The sequence below is a fragment of the Mauremys reevesii genome, linkage group 5, assembly GCF_016161935.1.
Source record: "Mauremys reevesii isolate NIE-2019 linkage group 5, ASM1616193v1, whole genome shotgun sequence".
Lineage (NCBI taxonomy): Eukaryota > Metazoa > Chordata > Testudines > Geoemydidae > Mauremys > Mauremys reevesii.
The window spans coordinates 69,621,132-69,648,875 of record NC_052627.1 but is presented as its reverse complement, the minus strand read 5'-3'; the positions used below and the strand labels follow the sequence as shown (position 1 = coordinate 69,648,875).

The following is a 27,744-nucleotide window of genomic DNA, read 5'->3' as shown; positions in this document are numbered from 1 at the left end:
TTGCCCTCAAGAGGAATAAGAAACATCTATAAAGTCGAACCAATAAATTAAAATTGAAAATTGAAGAGAAGTAATAGTTGGTTAACATGGCTGAATAGCAGATGCCCCAGTTTCTGCCACATGATGAATAATGTAACTAATGTCGTTTAAAAGTGAAGTATTGAAGCTTCAGTTATTTAAATACAGAATTGTGGCTCTAAGCCATCAGTTAAAATTAGATGGTTGCATAGTAAAGCAACAAGCAGGAACTAAAACATTCTACCACTTAAAGCAGAAATTACTTTTTAAAAATGGAAATTTTAAAAGAAAATCCATTAGTGTTGAATTGTTTGCTAGCTGAACCATAAGCAATTGCAAAACTGCAACAAGCTCAGATGAACTGTGCTGCTGAAATCTTATTTTTGTGGCCTTTTTGTTTACAAATTACTTGATGCTTGTCTATAGGTAAAATTGCTTGCTGATAATTTTCCTTTGGTGCAGAGGCAGACTCTATACAAGATCACAAATTTCAGAGGGGAAAAGCAATGTGAATAATATTTGCTAGCACATGAATTAAAAGTCAAACAAAAAATGGTCATACAGAATTTTTTAATATGTTTATGATTGAATCATCACAGTAATCAGTTTTTACTGTAATGATATGCAACTCTACCACACTATTATAAATAAAAACATTAAGATCAATATTAAATACAGCTCTAAGCAACATCACAGATTAACAAACTATGCATTCATGAACCAGTAACTGAATAGTTTAAAAACAAAAAGATGCTGACACCCTCACCCCATCTACCACATCTGCTCAAATTAGTAACTGTAATAAGGCGCTGGAAATTTTACATTAGAAAACAAACCATTTTGTTGAACAGCACAGGCACACTTAGTCAATATCAGAATTTCTAATGTAGGATGACTAGATAAGAATGTCAAATATCAATGAAGAAAGCATAGCAGGTAAGAACAGTGAACAGAGGTGCATGAGATCAGCACAATACAAATGTTGCACTTGGATCTACAGTTAAAACGAAAAGACAGCAGGGGCATGAATGGTATTGTTTCACTTCATGCAGTGTGAAAGCAGAATTAGGTCACTGGTGTGTCTTATCATAAAGTTAGCAGCAAAGGTGGGAGTGGAGTTTCAAAGTGATTAAAAAACTTGGCTTGTTGTTTTTGTTTTTTTTTTTAAATAAAAGCATGTTATGTTTATATCTTTCAACTACAAGACAGACCAACAAGTTTTAGCTGGATGATGAAAGGCAGCATCACAGGCAACCTCCTGAACTGCCTCCTACAGGCAAGCCAAATCCGGCACTCAGATCAGTTGAAATCAGGACTAGCCAGAGATAACTAGTACGCTGCTTCACTCATGTAATGGTTCAACAGCTGTAATACAGCATAATTTGACCCATTACATATTTGTTTCAATTAGAAAATTAAAGTTAGTTGCAAAACTTCCGTTTTAATAGTAGCTTGGTTCCCTGCTTTAGTTCCAAACCAACTTTTAAAAAGGGACTGACCATAGTGAGCACACAATAGGCACTGCAGAAAAGTATTGTTTTCTACTGGGACCAGAGGTCAGAGACAGCAAAATTTAAACATTCATTACAGTTTTATAATCAGTCCTGATTCAGAGAAGCATGTAAACACATGCATTACTTTTAAGCATGCTACTAGTCCTATAGGCTTCAGTGGGATTACTCATGCAAATTAAGCACTTTAGTTCTTTTCTGAATCAGTGCCCTCAAGACAAGTGCTAAAAGTAACTAAGATTGATAGACATTTTTTAACTTGTTATATTTCGTAGTTTTAGGGGAATATTAACATTAGGAGGTCATTGTCTCTAATTTCAAGTTATAAATTTAATGAATTTACCAAAACATGAATTTAATCTACCCATCAGATTTTAACTGCCTCATCACTACTTTATAGTTTTCCTTTTGGAGACAATACTTTCTTGGGATGTTGCCTTTTCTTTGTGTGTGGTATTTTTTTTTAATCCTGATAGATAAACATGTTCAGCTAATGATTAAGATTAAGGTTCTCTCAAAAGAAAAAAAAATGTTCTGAATCTGTCAGCCTGCTAAAGTGTGTGTTGCTGCTGGAGTTTAAAACCCACTCAACATTTCAAGTAAGTTTTTGTTTTCTTTTCTAAAAAGCTACATTTCATCCAACGTTTCAGCCAGTACATTTCTAGATTCTTAAACAAAAGTCAGTCACAACAGGCTTAACAATTATTTCTATTATTTTTAAAACCCTGCAGTGTTTAAAGAGAGTATTTGTAGTTTTATTCTGTTTTGTAATAATAAACAAATGGATGCCTCAAGGTTATGGCAGTGAAAGGGAAGCTTGAAAATGCAATTATGCATGTGTTGGATCATAAAGAAATCATCACTTTTTTAAACCCTTCATCAAGTTGTAAACGTCTTCCCAGCCCTCCATTATGTGTAGAGGATTTTGAATTACTCTATAAAAATCAATGGAAAGGTAGAATTAGTTAAGTAAGATATTAACTGATTTGTATTTAATATATTTTAATCCATAAAAATATAAATAAAGAATGGTAAAATTTCAAGAAAAAATATACATTTAGTGCAAGTTATGAATTACATTTCTTTCTTCAGTGTCAGCAGTGGAACATCTTTTTGTGGAAAAAGAAAACTAAAGATGATTGATTTTAATTTAATGTAAAAAATATGTCCAGTGTTTCTGCATGCAATTACCATCGGATGGTACAGAATTGTTCCTGTTCTTAGTTATCAGAGTAGCAGTACTTTTTCCTTATTCTGCACAACATTGGTATATGTCAGTGTTTTCAATAATACAAAAATTGCATAAGACCAGGTCACATTATTGATATATTCTGCAGCAAAAAATTTTCCTAGAAACTCGAGTTTCATCTATTTTTAATTCTTCTGAAATCGCAGCACCTAAGGCTGCAAAATTCACACATGCTTCATACAAGGTATTACCTGTTCAATCTGCTTTTGCTGAAGCAGATCCATACTGCCCCAAGCATTTCATGATGTACAAACTACATGTTTAATGGCACAAAAAAAACTCCCTTCTTGTGATCAAACCTTGGTAAGTCACAGTACATCTCAATATGAGAAACTACTGCTTCCGAAGGGCACACCAATTTTAAAGAGGCTTTGTTACGGCTCAGGAGAGAGAGAGGGAGAGAGAAATAAAAGCTCTTCTGGAATGTAGAAAGGTGATGTGTAATAACTATATATTTCATGAGTTAACACAACAGTTTTCAATGGTAAAAAGGGCAAGACCTTGCAGTCTTCAAAAGATGGCTCAATTCAAGTGATCCCTCTGGAAACAGGGACTAACAATGCATCTCCAATACTAGGCTAGGGATTGGAGAACGCTGTCTTCTGATCCAGCTTTCGCACTGCGCCATCATGGCAGATCTGTCACCATGGAACGCATCCAGTGCGGGATAGCAGAGGTTCACTCTCCCCGTGTTACAGTGAGGAACATCACTCTTCCTCCTCTCCACACTCCCCCAGACCAACTCTTGAACGCCAACAGCACTGTCATGCAAAAATCCAGCTCTCATTTCCAACCACAGAAGAATCCCTCAGGCTAAAGCGTTGTACTGTTCAACAAATGAACCTCCTCTTCAGTTTCCTCTCTCTCCTCAGCTATGGGGTTCAATTGAACATTATTGACGCGGGGTCTTGGTTTGCCGTCTGGGCCATATGACGGAGGATATCTTTTTTTGTTATAATGCCAAGGAGGCGCCTGAAAAGGATAAATAGAGAATGGCTATTACTCTACAAGAGAAAAGAAACAGAACTAAATCTGTAGCCAAGTCCTTTTTGTTGACAGGAATAGAGCAAATAGCCTGATTTTCTTGTTTAAATGAAAACATTTTATGAATAAAAATATCAAGTAACCATCATTTTGTTAAGAGAGAGCAGTGTGGAGGCACCAAATAGGATGGTCACTAAGCTGTAATCCATTTTTCATGATATGCAAGTAATGCAAGAAGAGTTCAAGCCCATTTATATTTAATTTTTGTTTCTACAAAATGAAATTTTGATTAACGTATGCCAACAAAAAAGTAACAAAGAACAAAGAACGAAAGAGGTATGAATAAAAAGTGATATTGATCCCATATCAAAAAGAAAGTATGCTCCCAACTAGCCACCAAAAGTCACATATTGCTTGATGGCCAAAAACCTTGACACCAAATCAAACTTAAAAAAAAAAAAAATTTAGAGGATCTTTCCAGGCTAACATATTGGCTTAGCCTGGTATCTTCATAAGAGCACAAACAGTTGAGAGCAGAATTTAAGCAAAATAATCAGATGTTCTGTTTTCAAGTTTAGAACTTTCAAAAGTAAATTGATAAAGAAACTACCAATTTTAAAAGACTGTACACATTTTAAAATTTAAATGTTGTGCTCTTATGAAAAGGGCTTAATAGCAATTAAAAATATAACTGTGTTATATCAAAAAGAGTGAAGCTGCCCTAAAGGATAATATCACAGGAGAAGCAGAAAGCAGAAAGAATGAGCTGCTGATCTTGTTAATCTGTTAGTACTTTTTGTTGTGTTGTTTTAAAGGAGGCATGAAATACTTGTGAAATATTAAAATAAAATGTGAAAACAATTAACATGTTTTGCACATAAGCAGTTACATTTGGAGGGCAGGTTTAGTACAGATGCAACAACTGCAGAGCAACTAACGTCCAAATTAAGATATTTTCTAAGTCATAACTAATGTTAGATCACAACATCTTAGTGTAATACTACATTTAGATTAGGAAGCCACTAGTAAAAATATTAACAAGCCATTCAGCGGCTTAGGACATAACTAGACATCTTATGAAGGGACACTGATTGCTACAGATAACAGCAGCAAGACATACAGTGCATAACAAAAATAAATGACTGCTCTTTAGAAGCATGCAGACACATGGGGCATAGCAGAGGAAGGTTTAATGCTACACTAAATACAAATTACGTTCTGGTTTGGTTGTCAGAAAACTAAACAGATTTTTTTGGCTTGATCAACTATTTAAAGCTGCCAAGATCTGACAAAGGAATATTTTAGTTTTAATACAAAAGCATCTTAATATGTACTAACAAAAAGGAAAAGGAACGAGTTTCCAAGCTCGGCCTTTTCCCATCTGGCATAATAGAATCATTTCCCATCCTTTCAAGAATATCAAATAAAGTTTCTGATATTTGATCTCTATAACTTTATTTTAACGTTGTGATTAACAGAAAATGTTTAGCTGGTGTAGCAGTATGTCTGTATTAACAGCTTAGTTTTTACAAATGTTTTACATTAAAATCTCCTTAATACAAATTATTGTATTTGTTGCACAGGAAGATTTTTGTTGTTCAGCTGATGTCACTGTAAGAGAACACTGAACAGTTCACAAGTTTCATGCTTCCTGACTTTTAACATGTCTAATTAGGAGATCTGATATATCTAATCACCAAGGGTTCGACGTGCTGCTTTAGTTGCTCGAGATGCTCTAATATGTTCTTCTTTGTGATGATCCCCAAGACAATCCTGAAACAGATCATGTTATGCTAATAACTGTGTGAATCAAATGAAAAAAAACTTCCAATCATAATGAGAAAGGTTTAGAGTCGAGTAAAATGAAAAAACATGGACTGCAAGAATGCTAATAATGAAGTAGTTAAATGAAGAGTGATTTGACAATCAGTACCCTTTCACAGAAATTGTTACTTCATTTCCTACATGGCACAAAAAAATGCATCTTTAACCTTAGAGTAATATATTCAAATATTGAATATGGATGTAAGTTTACCATTATCACATTCACCTGCCTGAATATCCACTCATATCTCCCAGTTATAAAAAACATTGGAACTGAAATTTACTTTAACTTCCTTCTTTCAGCAGTTACTTCTAAGCTTGTATAAACATCGGGAGCTAAAATTTTAGCCTGTCACAGTAGATGACCAAGACTAAAATCAAACTAGGGATTTTAGAAAGTCAAAGAAATAGTGCGTTTGAAGCTACCCTATGCAGCAAAATCATTATGAGCTGTAGCCCAGGCCATAGTGGGCCTAATTCTCCATCCAAATCAATTTTTAATCAGGAGTGGCTCATTGAATCAACACATTAAACCTACTCTCTGTGTACTTCCCAATAGTCCTTAATTTACTATCACAACTATCAATTAATGCAAGCTTCCTAGTCCAAACTGTAACATGCCTGTGGCACCTTACAGACTAACAGATGTATTGGAGCATAAGCTTTCGTGGGTGAACCCACTCAATACGTCTGTTAGTCTATAAGGTGCCACAGGACTCTGTTGCTTTTTACAGATCCAGACTAACAGGGCTACCCCTCTGAAACTGTAACATGTTATTGTTGCACAAACTAGTTTTAATAAAATGGGAAGCTGCCTTTTGAGACTATATTTGATTTACAGATTCTGTTACCAGTTTTATTTTTGCCAAAATTTAGAGTACATTACCCCTTCTGTCTACCTGGCAGTTTGCTACTCCCATTACCCGAAGCATCACAAACTAGGTTTAAAATTTGACCAATAGTGAATACTGAGCTCACAAAGTAACAAGTTTACAAGCTGAAGCAGGAGGACAAAAATGGTTGTTGTTACAATGCAGCTGATCAATGAAGCATTCCACATTTTCCACTAATTTATGCTGAAAGCAACCATTTAAAATTCATAATGGAGTTTGACTTTAATTTTGCGTGGTTAACCTTTTTAATTAACGACTATACCAAAACAATTATTAGGTTCCTGTATTTGAGCTCTAAGCTGCAGTAGAAGCTACTTATAGTACTGAAGAGCTCAACATAAATATTTCTCACAGAAATTTTAGCATTGCAGATTTCTTTCCCCAAATTGGGTTCTAGGAATGTAATTACACTGACTTAAAATTGCCCTAAATTAGAAAGACTTTTAGGAAGCTATTTAAGTTTCAGAAAGTTCCCACTATTCTTTCAGTACATACATGTGTTAAAAGAACAAATCTGAAGCAAATGCATTTTAATCATGCTTCCAAACTGATATAATCTGAATAATGCAATTTAAAAATAAATAATTAATAGCAGCAGTCCATTTGCCAACAACAAAACAAATAAACAAACCCTCCACCCAAATATTTTAGTTCTCTAGTTTATCCTCCCACAGTCATTCATGCTAAACATGAAATTAGTAAGGAATACTTCAGTTCTTAGGTGTCTTGTAAATGTATACTAAAGGGAAAGCATGACAACTGTGTCAGAGATTGCTACATTTAATTATATTTCATATATTTCACACGGAAGGTACGTGAAAGCAAAGTGTTCAGTAAATGAGCAGTCCCTCAGAAAGAGGAGCAGTTTATTTTAGAAAGTAGGCAATTATAACAAGCCTTTAAACAGTGCAAAAGGAAGAGTTTATTTATTTATTTAGCTGGCAAATCATGATACGACAAGCCCCCATAGTCCCACTCATATATACGTTCTCATTCTTAACGTTATATTTTTGAAGTATGTTTTGAAATTCAGAAAACAAAAATGGTTCTGGCTTGAACTTTTCGAACTAAGTAATAGCTACCTGGCTCCTAATATGCCAGAACCAAAGCTCTGAGGATATTTTAAACCAGGTCACATATCAACAGCTGAAGCATTCAGCACAATGTGAACACAAAAATACAAAACTGAAAATCTGGGCCTCCTATTGTGTCCAGGGCCGGCTCCAGGCACCAGCCCAGGAAGCAGGCGCTTGGGGCGGCCAACGGTGAGGGGCGGCAGGTCCGGCTCTTGGGCGGCAAGTCCCTCACTCCCTCTCGGAGCGAAGGACCAGCCGCCGAAGACTGAAGCGGCAGCGGTAGAGCTGCTGCCAGCGTCCCGCAGATCACGACTTTATTTTTTTTTTTTTTGCGCTGCTTGGGGTGGCAAAAACCCTGGAGCCGGCCCTGATTGTGTCTCACAGAAGACTGAATTTGTTCTAGACAAATTCTGTCTCTTGCAAGTGCAATTGAATTAACTGTGTGCGCAGAACTGGCTGACTGAGAGACCATTTAAAAAATGTGTCTATTAATACCTGGTATGTCAACGCTGCAATTAAAAACCCATGGCTGGCCTGTGCCAGATAACTGGGGCTTGGGTTAAGGGCTATCTAATTGCAATGTAGACACTGGGGCTCAGGATGGAGTGCTGGACCCTGTGAGATGGGAAGGTCCCAGAGCTTGTGCTGCAGCCCGAGCCTGAAAGTCTACACTGCAATTAAACATCCCCTTATCCTGAGTCAGCTGGCCTGTCTAATTGCAGCGTAGACACGCACTTGGGGCATGGGGAAGAGAAAAACCTGTAATGAAGGTGATAGAACTCAGACCCTCGGTGGCTTATGGGTATTGCCCTTATTTGCAGGGCCAGAGGGATCAGTTCTAATCCCATGGAAGCCCCTGGTCCTGGGAAATATTCCATGGCCTGTGTTATGCAGGAGGTCAGACTAGATTATCATAATGCTTCCTTTTTGGGCCTTAAAATCTGAAAAAATATCCTATAACCATTTTGTATTTTCTTTAAAACAAAGCAAAATGGATTTGGATTTATAGTGTTTACGGAACAGAATATAGATATTTTTAACATGGATGGCAATGGTGAATTACTTTTTAGTTACTGGTCCACAATAGAGAGAGGAAGACGCTGTAGCTAATTATAAGCTTTCAGTGTAGTAAGTTAGGTATTCCCATCCCCTGCCTCATGAGGAAACCAGTGGGAATAAAAGAAAACATCTCATCATCATGCATTTTATACCTGTTACTTCAAAATAGAAAAAGAAGGCTGTATACAGGTAAAAGAAACCAGTTTGATTTTTTTTTTTTTTTTTACACTAGGCTTTTGCTCTCCGCAGCCCATTTTTGAATGGCTGCAAATGGACAAGGTCAGAACAGGGGTACAGAGAACAGGGGAAGGGGGGGGGGGGAGGAAGAGAGAAGAAATGAGCTTTTCCCTTGAATTTGCATGCAATTTTAGTTCTTAATGGTTATTTGTCAAACTATTTCATTCTGATAGAATTTTTTGTTTCAAAGTCGTTTCTGTTGGAACAACTGTAGTGAGTTGCAGCTTCTTAACTGGCATGTCCAGTCTCTCACATGCAACTGAAATTGACCAGAAAAGTTCGACTTCTGGCTCAGCTACAGGCTGTCCATTGCTGAGGTCAGACTGCAACGAGGTCATTAAATGTGATAGGCCTGAATCACATAGGAATTAAATTTGTCAGCATGTTGTACTAGTCACCAGTATTACATCTGACCAAATGAACAGTGTTTCTGCTGCTGTACTCACCCATTGTGTGTTACAAGGCATTGCCTCAGACCCAGCTTGCGGAAAATATCCACCACTATCTCCATTGGTGTGTGATCTGTCACGGTGAAAGGGCTCATATCAAGAATGCTTCTAAGTTTCAAAGGCCGAGGACTTTCTGCTGGAAGTGATGGAGTATGCTGGGCAAAACAGACTCTGGAACTGCCAACAATACCTTCCTGCTTCTTTCTAGCACTTTCTATAATAAAAAGAGAAAAAATATCATTCTTGGATTTAATGGATTTAGTGCAACTTGCAAGTTCAATGAATGGCATCGGACTCCAACTAGATTTCATCCTGTTTACTATTCTGAAGTTTTGTTTTCACAATCAGCTCTTCTCTCTCCAATACATGCACTTCACAGAGACCAGCAGAAGAGACATCAGACTATACAACTTGCAGTCACACTCTGCCTTTAATGTAATATAGTGAAGATCTCAAATATGCATGTTGGCATGCAGTGGAACAAATCTTTACCACCATTTGGGCAATATACATGCTATTTAATGTCGTCTTAGGCAGCAGGCAGCCACTATCTGTGTAGTGCACAGAAATAGATGGGTTTCATAAGAGTGAGAGGATTGTCTCAATAGTGTGCACTCACACTGATGCCTATTGTTACCACATCCCTCCACTGCTGAAGCCAAAGCACATTCCTATGAGGGTGCCAAGGAGACTGAATGGGGTGCTCACATGACATGAGGAAAGTTCATTTCAGTATTCCAAGGAACAAACTATTCATATGGAGAGTCACAAAACACCATCAGCTGAGCTTCAAATCTGGAGTAGGGAAGGCACATTGAAAGTTTAGAACACTCTCCTTCCCTGTCACTCCCTGAGAGAAATGTTGGAAGCCTAAGGGGACTTAATACACCATAAGTGCCATTAAAAAAAGTAAACAAATATGACTGTTATTTCCTATTGCTTGTTTACTACACTGCTATATTTGTGCCATACCATGGGAATTTTTTTGTTTTGTTTTTGTTTAATAGTGGCTGCTGCGTACATTGTGTGGGATTTCCCTCAGTACAATAAATAACTTTCATTTACAATAAAAGGGAGGAAGAGGAGATCTATTGTGGAAGAAGCACATGTCTGAGCACTGCACAGAAGAAACTGCACTCACGTGGTAATGCTGCCAAGGTTTGTCATGTAATGTTGGGTATAACAGGGGTTTTAGAGAGCATGTCCCCTTTAAATATTTTTCCTGAGGGGGGGAAGTGCTGATTGTTCCAGAAGGAGGAAGTGCTATTGGTGGGAGAGGGAGCAGGAAAGGGGAGAGCAACAGAGTGTGTGTGTCTGGCGCTCCAGACAGAAGGGTGGCAGCTAGCAGGCCATCACAGAGGGAAGCAGCCAAGAACCTCCCGAAGCCTGGGAGGGACACAGCAGTCAATCGGGGACACCTCATGACAGGAGCCAGGAGGAGCACTGTGCCAGGGAGGAATCGCTCAACAAGGACAAATCAGAGCTCTTCCCGTGTATATGTGGTCACTCGGGGGCATTTGGAACGGGTGCCCATAGGGTGGAAGGGATTTTCCCTGCAGGTGCCTTCTCTTGGCTAGAGCTGCCTACAGAGCAGACTCCATTTTGACCATGAGGGTGCTAAAGTTACACACGTTAAAACTGATCAAATGTTCTCTATTTGTTCCTATGAATCTGTGTAATTTGCTTATTTGTGCCAAATCTTCCTTCCCTTTTCAGTCTTCCCTCATTTTTGGACATAAGCTTCCCTACTCACATCATTTCCAAGAGTGGTTCTTTTGATATAGAAATTTAAGACTGAATAATTTCCACCATGTAATTTAGATGGCAAAATGAATCTTGCCTGAAAAAAAATATTCTTATAAAGATAAATCTCTTTGCCTGTAATCTAGTATTAGGTACTCCAAAACGTAAATGAAAGACAGTTTGAAATTAAACTTTTATTTACATTTTGAGGTACCTAGTCCTAGATTACTGGCATTTTGATAAGAATCAAATATATTATATATAGAATTTGAATTCTGCCCCCTGCACAGATGAATTTCACTTAAAGTGAACAAGCTGAAAAAATTGTTTAAAATAACATTTTCCTCTAGTCTTTCAGTTACAGGGAGTATTTGGTGTTGACTATAATAATAGGTAGAACATTTTCAGGCATAAGTGTTATGTCTCTTTAAATGAATAATTTTGCTATGTTCCAATTTATGGCATGTACATTCAAAAATACCACACATCAAATCACCATATTTAAGCGGGTTCAAGCAGACTGTGGTGTTCTGACCTGAAACTGACTAGAAAAATCAATTACAGTATCAGACATTTACTGACAGTACACCTTGCTATTGTAAAAAAAACACCTGTTTGACATGGCTGTAACGCCAAAACTGGTCTAACCTTTCTAACTTTTGAATCAAAATTCATAAAACAGCCCAAGGGTTTATAGTAATGTATAAAATTTTATATTAAGTTTGAAGTCAGATTCAGGTGGCCTTAGAGGGGTGACTCAGGCATTTCCCAGAGAACTCTGCAGCATGAAAATGATGATAATGGGGCTGACACGAAGCAGAGAAACCACCAGCCAGCACAGCAGGGGTTCAAGAAAGCCTTTGGGCCCAGTTAGCCCCACCCCACTATACCTGCAGCCAATGCCAGGCCTGAGAGGATAAAAGAAAGAAGCCTGGCTCAGTTAGGGGCTGACTAATGAAGTGGCAGGAGCTAGCTATCTCTCTGCCTAAAGGGATGGAGCACTGGTTTCCCAGCCGAGGGAGACTGCAGTGGAATCCCCAGTCTGGGAGGTAACTGACTGAGTGAACCCCAGAGACAACTGTGGGGCTTGCCCTCACCAGCTTGTGGCTGCTTCATCGAAGGAGCCTGGGACCACAGCAAGGTGCCATCCCGACCTCATAGGGAATCCTGGGGGATGCAAGCCACCTGGTAGACAGACTAGAGGGGCCACACCCCAAACTGAACAGACCGGTAGGAAGTAGCCCAGGGGAGAAGATTCTGACTCCCTGCCAGGAGGGACACCAACCCCCCTGTTCAAGGATCCTCCCTGGGTTGGGACCTGGGGGAGAAGGTCCCTGGTCTCCCACCCCAGCCTTAAAGGCTGAGAGACAGGCAATCTTACCACTAAGCCACCCGGCCACCCAAGCCCGTTACAGGGGTACTGAAGATACACGTTTTAACAGCTTAATCTCAGATGAGGAAGTGTTGTCACAAAGCCACAAAAACTATGGGAGTGGCAATAAATGACATCTTTCTTCCGTCCATGGTACTATATTGCACAATTGTTCATTGTTTCATAATTTCTTCTGAAGCATCCAGCACTGGCCATTGCTGAAGATAGAGTATTGAACTAGATGGTATATTGGTCTGTTCCAGTGTGGCAACTCCCATGGTTTTTATGGAAGTGTGCCCTATTTCAGAACCTATTATTGCAAGACTCCACTGTAAGAAGAAGTTCTAAGCATCCTGATCAAAGTGATGGGAGAGGAATAAACAGCCTGTGCTACATATCTGGACTATAAAACACATGAAACATTCAGGTACAAAATTAAGACATGCATAGTAAATTCTGTTTTAAAGTATTAATGCATTTGAGTGAGAACATATGATCTTATAGAACTGTAAAATAATTACCTATTGCAATAGTTAAGTCTCTTCTTAAAGCAAATCCCACTAGTCTCTGAGACTCTTTTGACATTATAACAGGGAAACCATTAAAGCTGGTTTCATTGATCAGGTTTTCTATATCTTCCACCGTCATGTTGTCCTGTGTCAGCACTGCTAAGGGCGGATCACTTCTTCGAGGTCTCATAACGTCAGCAGCCAGTGTTGTGTGAGTGAATTCTTCTTTAGCATCCAAGAAAGGATAGCCATTCAGTCGGATGTGTGCTTCATAGATGCCTTCCCTACCAAAGGCGTCACCCACCCACTTACTGGTCATTACTGCAGCCATGAGAGGTACAATGTACTCCAGCCCACCTGTGAGCTCAAATACAATGACCACTAGGGAGACAGTCATCCTTGTCACACCACCTGCAAAAAAAAAAGGAGCCTATCAACATGTTAATATGAGAGACTATCCCAGCTAAGGAATTTCCTGATCTCTTGTCAACTGCCAAGTACCAACCTGTCAATAAAGACATCAACAAATGATTAGTCTGTTAATAGCAACGGGCATAGCACTCAATGCATGCTAAATCTCAAGAAATAACTGAGGACATTTGAGAGACCCCTGAAAGACTGAACATAGATTTTCTTAAGAAAGAAAACCTATGCCTGATTTTGTCATATAATTTAACTAATAACCCAATACCTTAAAATAATCCTTATAATGATGGATTTATTTTTGCCAAGACACTTTACTGAGTTTTTTAAAGAAAATAATTAAGGAGAAGGTTAAGGAAGCCCACAAAGTTAAACATTTGGCAAAAACACTAAAACTGTTTGTAAAAAGGCAAATCCATGGTAAGCAATATAAGAGCTGCACATTTAAAAGGATTACTAACTGAATTTCCCCTCCCCCCCCACACACGTGAAAAAACTCTAAAGAGAACCCTGAACTAACTAAAATTACCTCCTCTTTGAACAACCGGAGAATATGCAGTAAATAGCAATTTTTCCTCTCTTGTAAATCATGAGGGTCCTGCTGGATAACAGCATCAACAGTATATACATTTATGAGAACATCTGAAATATTCCCTTCCACCTAAAAATTAACTGATAAGATTTTTGCTTCCGCAACCCTGTGGTAGCCAATATATCTTCATTTGATAGAATGCATTCAGGAAGAACTGGAATTATATCAGATTCTTTCTACAGATACAAGTAAAGAGGTTCAAATTAAATTTTGGATTTTTTAAAATAAGATTACGATTAGGTTGTTGTCAGCCTGTCAGTTTTGTCCCACCCTGCTCATCTGACTATTTACTGGTACGATTTTTTTTTTTTTTTTAAAGAAACTGTATAAACGGCTTTTCAAAAGTTTAATTAAAGCCAATTTGTTCAAAGTGTGTACTTATTTTGGGTGCCCAACTCGAGGTACTGTACCATCAAAGGGCCTTATTTTCAGATGGTTGATCAGCATTTTCTGAAAACAGCATCTCAAGTTGGACCCTTCAAATCACTAGACCATCTTGAAACTTTTTGCCTACCTTATAATGCATTCTCAAGAAAACATTTTAGCAACAAATACGGAACCAGCAGCAGGTACAAATCTAATACTTCTAAATAATTCCAACAGCTCTTAATTTACAAACCTGTAACTATGGGGGAAATTACATATCATTCTGAGTAAGGGCTCAGTAACATCTCAATGCCCCAAAGAAAAAGTGGACTGCAGTATTTAAAGTCTAATATTTCACAGCATATAATTAATCTATATATTGAAAGTGATTTAAACTTTGCATTTAAATTCAAATCAGACTGCAAAGAGTTACAAAAGGATCTCACAAAACTGGGTAACAAAATTCCAGATGAAATTCCATGTTGATAAATGCAAAGTAATACATGTGGGAAAGCATAATCCCAACTATACATACAAAATGATGAGGTCGAAGCGGTTGCCACTCAAGAAAGATCTTGGAGTCATTGTGGATAGTTTTCTAAAAACATCCACTCAGTGTGCAGTGGCAGTCAAAAAGAGCTAACAATGTTAGGAACCATTAGCAAAGGGATAGATAATAAGATACAAAATATTATAGTGCCACTATATAAATCCATGGTATGCACACACCTTAAATACTGAATGCAATTATGGTCACTCCATTTCAAAAAAGATATATTAGAATTGAAAAAGGCAAAGACAAGGGCAACAAAAACGGATATGGAACAGCTTCCATATGAATGGAGATGAACAGTCCCAGTCTTATTAATCTCAGAAAACAGACTAAGGGAGGATATGACAGAGGTCTGTAAAATCATGAATGGTGCAGAGAAAGTGAATAGGAAAGTGTTATTTACCCCTTCAAACAATACATGAACCAGAGGTCACTCAATGTAATTAATAGGCAGCAGCAAATGCTTTTTCACACAATGCACAATTAACAGGGACATGATTCAGGTTCAGGTAAGGGCTTTAATCTCAGAGACTTGCCTTGCTGAAGTGAGAGACACAAGGAAAGCAACTTTCCACAGCAGATGTGAAAGAACAGGAGGCTAGAGGCTCAAAGGAAGGGTCAGTGAGCCTCAAGAGGACTAAGTTGAGGTCCCATTGGGGCACTGGGTCCTGTAGCTGCCGAAAAAGTCTTTCAAGGCCCTTAAGAAACCTGATTTTCATTTCATGTGAGAATACTGACCTGCCCTGGATGCGGGGATAGAAGGCCGAAATGGCTGCTAGGCACACCTTGATCAAGGAGAAGGCCAGGCCTTGATGTTTTAAGTGAAGCAAGTAGTCCAGAATGCAGAGAAGTCTGGGTCAGGGAGATTGTCCTTGCCCCTGTAGAACCTGCAGTGCTGGGCACCTCTGCCACTACCCGGGGCGGTTGGTGGGTCTCTAAGATTGCTGGATAGCCTAGCCAGTGATGCAGGTGCCGGGCTGAGCTCTGGAGATATGCTGCCCCACGTACACCTATGCTCCTCTCTGGACTTTCCCTTCCCAGTACGGGATGTCGGGGAGCACCCTCTCCTGGTGTGCTTTCTCTGCTTTTTAGCAGACACTGAAGGCAGGGACCGGTGTCGGGGGCTAGTGCTAGCGGCGCACTTTGCACCAATGTCATGGAGCTCGGTGCAGAGTCCAATCTCAGCAGCTCGGAGATCGGCGCGAGGGCCAACTCCATGAGGAGAGCTCTTAGTCTTATGTCCCACTCTTTTTTAGTTCTTGTCTTGAAGCTTTTGCAGATGTGACACTTATTGCTCATGTAGGTTTCCCCAAAACACTTCAACAGCTTTGATGAGGGTCGCTGACCGGCATATGCTTTTTGCAGCAGTCCCTGGGCTAAATCCCTTACGGGGACTATCTAACTTTTCTGTAGTACTGTTAGCTAACTATTAAGAGAACAATTAAATCTAAGAACTATTTACACAATGAGCAACAGGAAAAAAAACATACATGGGGTAGAGAACACTTGCCGAAGCAAGGAGACAGTAAGAAGGAACAGAGGGAGGGGGGAGCCGGCAGCGCTTCTTACACCAGCGCATATGCATGCCATTCCATAGAGTGCCAGAGCTGGTTCCCTACGGATATCACTGAGTGAAAAACTTCCGGCACTGGTGCATGTGGCAAGCACACACACTTAACATAGAATGGACATGAGCAAGCACTCGAAGAAGAACTAGGTAAGTTCATGGAGAATAGGTCTATCCATGGCTATTAGCCAAGATGATCAGAGATGCAACCCATGCTCTGGGTGTCCCTAAGCTTCTGCCTCCTAGTGCTGGGGCTGCACATAGGATGGATTGCTTGATAGTTGCCCTATTCTGTTCATTTCCTTTGAAGCATTTGGCCACTGTTGGAAGACACAATGCTGGGCTAGATGAACCATTGGTCTGACCCTATATGGCTATTCTGATGTTCTTTTTTTAGTATTCAGCTAATAATGATTTCCGGTAAAGATATGTACATTTTTCTATTAAAACAAAACATATGTATGCTTCTATGTAAGAAGCTCCTCTAATATTGTACTTGGTCTTTAGTAAGTACAACTTTTTTACTTCACCCCTAAACTTATCTAGTTCAATAACAGAAAAGAAATCAAGCTCTTATTTGTTGTGTTACAATTTAGTTACCTAAGCATGCAGCAGCACCAACCATAGCATATAGGCCCGGCGTGATACAGTCAGCTCCAACTTCACACCACTCCTTGAAGATAAACCAGTCATGGTGATAATAAGCCAACTGCTCCACTGCAATTCCCACAATCCTTCCTGCTATTGCTCCAATTGCCATACTAGGTATGAACAAACCTGATGGAACCTACAACAGAAACAAAAGAACTGCTAGCATGGTAAAGATTTAAAATACATGGGACTTGTTAGAGTCTTATTATTGGAGAGCTACTTCACACAAGGCAAGCACATGGAAAAAAAACTTGTATATGTTTGGAAAAGTAAAGCTGACCAGAAGTTTGAAAATGAAACAGACAGAAACATTCCAATTGCCACCTATGGGGTAGTCAGTACATGAACTCCCACTGTAAAGCTAGTAGAATTTAACACAAAAAGATACCCAAATACTCATATAATTGAAGGGTCAGTATGTTTATCTTTCCTTTACATTTTATGTATTTTTAATTTAAGGCTCAATCTGTCATTAAGGTAGAACCATGAACTTGGTTCTCCAGGCAAACACCACAGTCCATCCTACAGTCATAAATCTATTGTGATTTTTGTTGCTTCCTTCATTTAAGCGCCAATTTTCCTATTCGTTACCAGGACCCAGAGATGCAGGTTTGTCTAGCACTGTGTGATTCACAAAAGAAGCAGAGAAAAACCTTACTTATGCCAGCAGCATTAAGAACTGTGACGATTCAGCAGCGTAACTGCTGCTGTTCATCTTCTCTCCTCTCCGAGGGGCAAATGTTCTCTCTGAAAATACATGCTTGTGTCTAAATGTCTCATTAAAAACTCTGAAAACGCACTGCTATTGCACCTTAAGGCAGTCAGGAATGCTGGAAATGTTACATACATTGGCTGAACTACAAATCTTACTAGACATATATCCCTCCCCTCTTGGCTAAAATATGATATATTCATTTAATTGAACCCTCCTAACGCTCTGGGGTCTATCTGACCTCAACACACACAAAAGTGTAAATACAAATTTTCGTGCCAAACCTGTGCCTCTTCATACATTAAGTAGTCTCAAAGATAGCTGAGTTGAGTTGACAGACTGTGAAGAGCTACAAAAAGATCTCTCAAACCAGGGTGACTGGGCAACAAAATGGCATATGAAATTCAATGTTGATAAATGCAAAGTAATGCAAACATAATCCCAACTATACACATAAAATGATGGGGTCTAAATTAGCTGTTACTACTCAAGAAAGAGACCTTGGAGTCATTGTGGATAGTTCTCTGAAAACATCCACTCAATGTGCAGCAGCATCAAAAAAAGCAAACAGAATATTGGGAATCATTAAGAAAGGGACAGATAAAACAGAAAATATCATATTTTGTCTATATAAATCCATGGTACGCCCACATCTTGAATACTGTGTGCACATGTGGTCGCCCCATCTCAGAAAAGATGTATTGGAATTGGAAAAGGTGTAGAAAAGGGCAATAAAAATTATTACGGGTAGGGAATGGCTGCCATATGAGGAGAGATTAATAAGACTGGGACTTTTCAGCTTGAAAAGAGATGACTAAGGGGGGATATGACAGAGGTCTATAAAATCATGACTAGTGTGGAGAAAGTAAATAAAGTGTTATTTACTCCTTCTCATAGCACAAGAATTAGAGGTCACCAAATGAAATTAATAGGCAGCAGGTTTAAAACAAAAGGAAGTATTTTTTCACACAACACACATCAACCTGTAGAACTCCTTGCCAGAGGATGTTGTGAAGGCCAAAACTATAGCAGGTTTCAAAAAAGAACTAGATAAATTCATGGAGGGTAGGTCCATCAATGGCTATTAGCCACGATGGACAGGGATGATGTCCCTAGGCCGTTTGTCAAAAGCTGGAAATGGGTGACAAGGAATGGATCACTTGATGATCACTGGATCATTTGATGTTGTGTTCATTCCCTCTGGGGCAGCTGGCATTGGCCACTCTCAGAAGACAGGACACTGGGCTAGATGGACCTTTGGTCTGACCCAGTATGGCTGTTCTTATGTTCAAACTACGATGAGTTCAATCTTTCCGCAGTGGTTATATCATCCCACTGGTTGTGTTTTTTGTGTAGCAGAAGAGTCACTAAAAAGGTAATGGTGTCAGAGTTAGACCCCTCAATGTTAGTCACTGGGGAAAATGAAAGGTACTTCTCTTCTAAGGTGGGGTCTCTTGGACCCCAAACACACATTTAAATAAAAAACATGATAGGCAAACCACCACTGCTTCTTTCTTTAAGTATTTTCATACTGATGACAAGACCACCTGGTATTGCCTGGCTAAAGGAGAGAAGATATTTCATATGGTTTTAATTAAGCCACAACTTTATTATTAGAGGTGTGGGACTACTCAACAGATAGAAGTGTACAGTACAGGTAACCCCATGTTCATTCAATATGTACCTGGGTGTTTCTGCCAGCCCCCCTCTTTTTCCATCCAGGTCTTCCAGACAATCCATTGCTGGGACCTTACCATCAACCCTCTTGAACGAGGGTTAAGGTGGGCTATAAGGAAGGGGGGGTGGCTCGCTGCTATGCCAGTCAAGGAGCCCCAAGCCTCCCCACTCCCAATTCTCCTTTAACAAACACCTCCTTTTTAAGTCCTTTACCAAGCCATTTATCTGGTCACTGTATCCCTTCACTATGGAGTACCTGCACTGGACATCTGCCCCCCACTTACATCATGAGTTGTGACATCATAGCTTAACTTCCTTTCTTATTCAGCATAGCAAAGCCCCCTTTAAGGAGAAGGCAGAAAAAAACAACCCTACCTTGGCCAATCTGGTAGGCAGGGAAAAATTCCTTCCCAGCCCCCCTAGAAAGGAATGACTAGTGTGATGCCCACAGCAGGTCCTGACAAAACCTGGCATTTTGCCACCTCAAGGGAAGGGAGGGTGGGTGCTATTTTGGCTGGTCCAGGGAAAAGAGGCTTCCTCCCATTAAGCTTGCCCTTTTTCAACTCCCCAGCCCTTCTGGTCCCTGGAGATGAGTCAGCATGACCCACTCCCCCTTTTGCAGCAACCTCTGAGCCTCTTCCCCCACACTGCCCATAAAGCGCTACTGCCCTTCCCCTGGAAAGCTGGAGAATGCCCCCTGCCCTGCTGAAGGTGTGGTGTAGTCATTGGCTTTGTCTGTATACCTGCTGTAGTGTTAGTGTAGTGAAAAACATCACTCAGAAGGTATTGGAGTCAGTTAGAACCCAAATTAATTGCGCAGGTATTCCTGTATGAGATTGTTTTTATTTTGAGGAAGCAGTTATGATATAATTATATGAATCTTGCAGCATTATTTCCATCATCGTAGTTTCAATAGTTTTTGTTTTTCATTAAAATGCACCGAAAAGGTCTTGAGAGACTGAGACCTCAGATAACATTGGTCTCATGTATCACAGTTGTCCAGGAAATTGAGTTTCTTTGAAGATGACACTGAAATTGATTTTCTGGGACGCCTACACCACTTGCTAGTTGCTAGGAAGAGTTTCTAGGGAGGCCACGATTGTCAGATAATATTTTTGGCAAGACCAGACTTGGCAGATGCTGTTGCTGGGGCAAAGACAAAGTGTTGCATTACATGTGCACATTGCATGTCGGATTGCAGATATCTGGAGCTTGTTGAATCCCGCATGCCATAATAAATCTTAGAGTAAGAGATGGATGTTTCTCAGTGATATAGGTACAGAAATGGTGAAACCACTGGTGCAGGAAAGAAACACTGCTGCCTTGCCTCAGGCCTGTAGGGAAGCAATGTCTAGCATGCCGATACTGATCCAGAGCCTAAGAAAGAAGAACTATGTAATATATTTCCTCAGAATGAGAAAAACATGCCAAAAATGTGCTTTGTATGTTCAGAACATATATCACTTATTTGCTCCATTTGTTCAAAGCAGTAGGCCATTTACTGCAACTTTGCTGCATTTGTGCCTTTTATATTGTTATTGTTGCTCTGTTGCTATTTTCATTGTATAAACCTAGGATAAGTTAGACCCCAACACAAGCACTGTGTAGTGTGCTTCTGAATCTAGGAAAATTTTAAATTGTTCATAGTTTTAGAGTTCACTGGTGACAAAGGCAGTTTTAAATGCATCCAATGTGTTTTTTTTCCAATTCTGACATACTCCAAAAACAGGTAAATGATTTTCGGTCCAATACAAGGTTTAAAAGAAATAAGTAATGAGACTTGTATGTAATAAAACATATCACTTGATTTTTTTTTTTACCATGGCATCCTGAGAGCTCTGTGCATCATATGATTGCACAGCCACTAACTTTGCTGTGAAATCTAATTCCTGCTTCAGAACTCTCTCTCAGAATGTATTTATTTTAAATTTACATTGTCAACATTTATAGTTGTAAATATATACAACTATAAATGTTGACAATGTAAATTTGTTATATTACTTTTGAAAATATAAGCCAAAGGCAAATCAATTCATCAAGCTCTGTCTGAGTCTGCAAATGGCCAGAAACCAAAGCTTTTAGAGAGGTGCTTATTGTTCCATTATTCTCAAAATATTGTCAACTTTGAAACCTACCCCAATGATTTAAGTGCTGTTAGCTATTCACTGCTTATCATTTTAGCAGCAACATCCAGTTAAAGTGCTTGTCCCACAATGCAAACTGTCTCCCATCACCCTCCTGAGTCCCCAGCCTAGCTGTTAAAACCTCTAGCTTCCCCCGACACAATTCTTTCCAAGACACAGCTATGGATTGTTATTAAAAACTGGCAGCATATTGAAAAAATTGAGAATCAAATATAATAAAGAAAAACCTTTGAAGTTGCCACAGAAATTTCCAGTCTGCTGCACTAGTGTGCTGCAGAAACCCTGGGGTCTTGCCACTGAAGATGGGAAACTGATTTAGAAAAAAAGCTGAAAAACATGTTTTTTGGTGACTGTAAATGGAACATTTTACACACAGACATGTACACAGCCCAGTTCCTATTTATGTCTTTCAGTATAGAAAACACCAGAAAAGCAAACAGCTTGAAAAAAAATCACTGACTGCTCCCTATTGATTTAATCTGTCAGCTTCTAGTTGTTACATGTGTTTGGAAAATTAATCTAAGATTTTTGATACTTTTAGAAGGACTAGGCAGGGAATGGGGGGGGGGGGGGGGAGGTGCAGGAGTGCATAAAGGCAGACCTTTTCCATCACATAATGAGTTGGTGGACATGATTCGTTTCATTTTCCTGAAATGGGCTGAGCTCAGTAGTTTGGGAACACCTTAGTTTGTATGGGCCTGATTCAGCACACACCAAAGATCAATCTCTGGTTTCTGCACTGCATAAAACTTGATGTACATTTCAACATACCCCTCAGCTGTATGAGCAAAATGGTAGTTTAAAGGTAAAATCAAAGCAGTGTTCTAAGAGGTTTGTCCTCAATAAGGAGAAATACAGAAAACATTACTTTTGAAATAGTATATTTATAAATAAAATAAATTGTTTTTTGGGGGGGCAAGACGGAGAGGCAGAAGAGCAGTAATTAAACTATCACAGCTAGAAATCCATTACATTAAAACTTACCTTGATACCAAAGGTGAAGACTGTCATAATTATTTTAAATATAAGAGCTAAACACAGCTGCCATATAGCTGAATAAACTCCAGTGCCTGCTGGACGATCAGGAATATCTACTATCTTACTGGCATTCATGTCATTTCTGTAGTCACAAAGAGAGGAAGATTCTAACGGCCCACAGTCTGTGAAGAGCTCTTTAATAAGCTCACTGGTGTTGAGCCTTGTGTATGGATTAGGAAAGGCAATGACAGCTGTTATTGCTGCAACAATGATGACCTCCAGGACAGGATATTTCCCAAATTTTGTTGATTTGCGTCGGCGACACCAGGCGATGTTTGCACGGATGAAAAATGCTCCCCACAGCCCACCAAACACCCCCAGAAGAATGAATGGAAACAGTTCAAAAAGGTACCAAGGGGTGTGGTATTCCACATAAAAAAGGACAAGACGGCTGTTACCAAAAGGATTGATGGATCTCAAAACGAATGCAGCCACTAAAGCAGCAAAAAAGGACCTCCATAAAGTTTTCAGTGGGAAATAATAACTGACCTGCAATGGGGACAAGTTAGAATTACTGGCAATTCATTTTAAAAACATTTCAAACTATTCTAAAGTGAACTGAAAATAATAGCATATTCCATTGTTGCTCAGGCTGTTTATGCTAAATATGTGCACACTGTGTTATCAATCAATTGTAATAATGGCATTTATGTTCATCATTTTACATTTTTAAAGTGCTTTAAAACATTTCATACTCTTATTGTGTCACCCTCATGGAACATTGCAAAAGCAACACTGAAACCACCAGCATTTTAAGACTGAGTTGGGCAAAATTCCCAGTAACTGTTACATTAAAACAGTTTTTAAGTTGCTGTGTTTTAAAATATTTTAACAACCAGAACAATGGTCTCTATGCTTTCAGCTTTGGTCTTGGGCATGCACAATATTCGACTATGTGTCCACTAGTCTTTCTTCTCTAAAATTTACTGCTATTACTAACACTGGGTCAAGCACCACTGGAGGTAGCAAGAGTGGAAACACTAATGTAGAGGTCAAGTAGCTACTAACATTCTGAGCACTACGGCCAAGATTTTCAAAAATGGATACCTAACATTTGACTTGTAAACCCATATTTAGGCATTTAAATAAGTAGCCTGATTTTCAAAAGCATTAATTACCCAAAACCTGCCAAGTTGATTTTTTTTCTTTTTTAAGACTAGAGAAGTTCTTAGAATCTTTTAGCAACAAGGCAGAAAGATCCCTTGGCTTCTGTCCTTCAGGTCAAAGGTTCTCAGAGTTTTCAGTAAAATACTACAGCAGCATTCAGACTCTGGCTATGGGTCTTCATTTGAAATGCTACAGCCAGACAGCTGCAGTGAACTGAACTATTGTAGCACTTTAGTGTAGACACTCATTACAGTGATGGGGAAGGGGGCTTGCTGTCAGCATAGTTAACCCACCTCCCTGAGAGGCAGTAGCTAGGTCAATGGAAGAATTCGTTCGTCAACCTAGCACTGTCTACACCAGGGGTTAGGTTGGCTTAACTATGTCACTCATGAGAATGGATTTTTCACATGCCTGAGTGACGTAGCTGGGTTGAGCTAACTTTTGAGTGAAAACCTGCCACGGGTTCTTTAAATTAGCTGTAAGGAGATAATCAGAAAGATAATAATGATCTAAATAATGCTCCTGCATACATATTTCTAGATTGGTATTCTGGTTTGTATTCCTGAGGGAGAATTTCATTGGCTTGGCAGTCAGTTTTATAGCATACTTGGTTTGTGATTATAACGTACTCCACTGTATGGAGGCTTTACAATCAAATTGAACATTTAAAGTTTGTTTTAACTAAATTGGCAAATGAGTTTTTAAATGGTCTGTTGGCCCAATGCAAGCAAAATAAGTAGTAGGAACCAAACCATTATTCCCCCCTCCTTTTCTTTTAAATTAAACATGATATGTTCCCAGTGTCAGGAAACAATAACATTAGAAAGACATTAACAGGAAAGGCATAATTGATGCTAATCTGCACTATCTATAACAGACTAAATCAAAAAGTCTCTCACACCAGCAGATTTTTTTAATGTAAACTGTAGGGGAGGAAAAAGCAGGAAAGCAATTGCATGAAAAACCTAGACAATTTCAAGTCCATATAGGTACTTATTTTCTTTTTCTTTCTTCCTTGGGAGGGGGGAAGGAAGAACCTGACTTTTGAATTGTCAACAACATTTAGTTTAACTCTATCCATTTGTGAGCTATAAAGCTGCAATAAAGGAATCCGCTTCTCTCCAGAAAAAATAAAACAGTAATGAAGAAATGTTGGCCTACCACAGTCACCTGAAACAAAATGTTTTGAGGGGTTTGCCCATGCCAGAACTCATAATACTGAATTGACTTAATCAAGGCAATACATTGGATGAAGAAAAATTTCCAGAACGACCAATGCGGATCAGTCTCCAGACCATAGTGTAAAAAACTACTTCTCAAACTGTGGGCCAAGAAGCTCTCCTTAAGGTGCTGAGAAAGTGGCTTCATGAAGAGCTCACTGCAGGATCAGGGCCCACAAGAGGAGCTTCTGTTACAAAAGGCTCCACAGAAGAAAAAGGTTGAGACTACAGGTGTTAAAACATCCATTTTTAAATATATTTCCTTCCGTGCTGTCTCTTTACATACCTCCTCCAAACTAAAAAGGACGCCACCAATTGGGGCACCGAAGGCTACTGATACTCCTGCTGCTGAAGCAGCTGATAACACCTAGAAAAGAAGAAGGGTGTGGTTTTATTTTTGTTTGTGATACATTTTAAAAACAAAAGTAGAAATTTATTCTTATGCTATACCACTAACTACAGTCAACAGATTTTTATGACACTAAAAACCTAAGAATCCTAATATATGGACTGATTACTTTCTTCCCATCTTCCTCTTAAGGACCCAAATCCTTACTCTGCCCACTCATTCCCACATGGCCATTTCAGCTTCTCTTGCCCATATACTGCTCCTCTCTTCTTCACAGTTGTACTTCCTCCCAACTTTTCATGAGACCACAGCTATGTGTATTGCCTAATTGCCTCTCTGCACTGCCTGTGGGATTGGAACCAGAGATGGAAAAAACCACAGAGAGTTGCAATCATATGAGCAACTGTGAAAGGGAAGTAGGTTCTGAATGCAATAAATGTACACTAGGAAACCTAGCCAGTGGTATAGCCTAGCTTTCCATCAATCCTGCACTTCTGGATGCCTGAATATTTTGCCCCTTCAATCTGCTAGACAATATGCTGGTAAAATACAGTGTATTTCCTTCATTTTTCTTTCTTCTATTTTTTTTCCTGACTTCTGTTTTCTCTCCTTTTTCTTCTTATGCCGTTTCTCTTCTCTATTTCACTTCACCTATTTTCTTTCCCCTTCTCCTCCAGCCCCACCACAATCTCCTCCAACCTATTTCCAACTTTCCCTTATTGCCCATTCTCTCAACCTAGCCCTCTCTGACAAACTGGTTCCCCTTTCCCACACTTTGCTGTTCACTAAGTTCTCCCTCATTGTGTCCCCCAAAACTCAAGTCAATCAACCCGGCCTGTTGACCCTCCACATCTCTCCCCGTTCCCTACTCCCAGTCCTGACTCTACTTCTCCTTTTCCAATTCTTGTACATTACCAGGTCTGCTTTAAAGATCCTGTAATACAGTAACTCCTCACTTAACATTGTAGTTATGTTCCTGAAAAATGTGACTAAGTGAAACGATACTAAGTGCCCTAAAGACCCGCGGCAGGGGGTCCTTCAGCCCCGGGACCCACCGCCGACCTGCAATTATGCGATGGGGGCCCCCCCGCCACCGAAGACCTCAGACCCCCTTAATCCTCTGGGCGGCCCTGGGTCTTTTGTCTGGTGAAAAAAATTTCCCTGGAACCTAACCCCCTCATTTACATTAATATATACACACACACACACACACACACACACACACACTATAAGTTTTAAACAATTTAATACTGGTACACAGCGATGATGATTGTGAAGCTTCGTTGAGGTGGAGGAGTCAGAGGGTGGGATATTTCCCAGGCAATGCCTTACTGCTAAATGAACTAGCAATTGACTGAGCCCTCAAGGGTTAACTCTCACAACACTCTACAAGGCAGCAGGAAAGGAGGGAGGGCAGACAGAGACACACACCTTGTGTGTGAGAGAAAAGGTGCACATTTCCCCTTTAAGTAGCTGACCCTAGGCTTAAGTACACTGCCTTGTTAATTAAATCAGCTTGCTGAGACCTGAGACCTGCAGCTACTGCCTAGAAGCAACCTTGTCCCCCCTGCTCTATGGAAGATGGGATCAGTGGGGTGCAGGAGCGGGGGGAGGGGGAGACACCCTGACATTAGTCCCCCTTCCCCCATACAACAAGCAGAAGTCTCTGGGAGCAGCTCCAAGGCAGAAGGCAGGAGCAGCACATGGCAGTGGGGGGGGGAGGGACAGCTGCTGCACAGGGAACTTAGGGGAGTGGGGAGCTGATAGGGGGGCTGCTGGTCCACCTTGGTTCCAACCACCCACCAGCTAGCTGCAAGGACTGCTCTTCCTGCAAGCAGTGGACAAAACAGACGGCTGCCAAAGACGCTAGAAGGGAGCATTTCACGACTTTAAATGAGCATGTTCCCTAATTGATCAGCAACTTAACATCGAAACAACGTTAACTGGGAGGACTTTAAGTGAGGAGTTCCTGTATTTACAATATAATTAGACAAAACAGACAAAGAGCGGGAAAATTATGCCCATTTTTACAGATTAACTGAGCCACGGAGAGATTAAGTGATTTGCCCAGGGTTACAGAGGCATTCTGGGCTAGAGCTGGGAATTGAAGCCAGATCTCCTGAGTTCCAGACCAGTGCCTACTCCACAAGACTAACCTCCTCCAGTGGTATGGGAGCTAAACATACAGAACTACAGCATGGGTGGGCAGAATTTAGAGAATTTTTTCCTGTTAAAATATGGGAGATGCTATTGAAAAGTAGGATTATGCTGAAAAAAAAATAAAAAAAAAATCGGGATATCTGGCTACCTTCTGACACTGAACTTGCTTCTGTTAATATGGCATTAGCTGCAATGCAAATTGGTTTCTCTAAATTGTTCCATGGCCAGCAGAGACTGGAAGGGCTGCACAGGACTGTGGTC

General features: G+C 39.7%; 1 protein-coding gene across 11 annotated transcripts in view; it reads right to left on the bottom strand.

The window, feature by feature from the left end:
* Positions 1–571: 571 nt before the first annotated feature.
* The window catches only part of CLCN3 (chloride voltage-gated channel 3), a 117,768-nt gene continuing 90,595 nt past the window's right edge, over positions 572–27,744 (bottom strand). For 9 of the 11 annotated variants that reach the window (XM_039542332.1, XM_039542331.1, XM_039542335.1 and 6 more), the window contains 7 exons: positions 25,261–25,341; positions 22,594–23,136; positions 17,026–17,212; positions 12,937–13,335; positions 9,298–9,514; positions 5,460–5,535; positions 572–3,750 (listed from right to left, as the gene is read on the bottom strand). In XM_039542332.1, the coding sequence (XP_039398266.1) occupies positions 3,592–3,750; positions 5,460–5,535; positions 9,298–9,514; positions 12,937–13,335; positions 17,026–17,212; positions 22,594–23,136; positions 25,261–25,341 (1,662 nt within the window). In that variant the 3' untranslated portion in view covers positions 572–3,591. The remainder of the gene's footprint in view (positions 3,751–5,459; positions 5,536–9,297; positions 9,515–12,936; positions 13,336–17,025; positions 17,213–22,593; positions 23,137–25,260; positions 25,342–27,744) is intronic. The other 2 variants (XM_039542334.1, XM_039542340.1) reach the window with 1 other exon arrangement.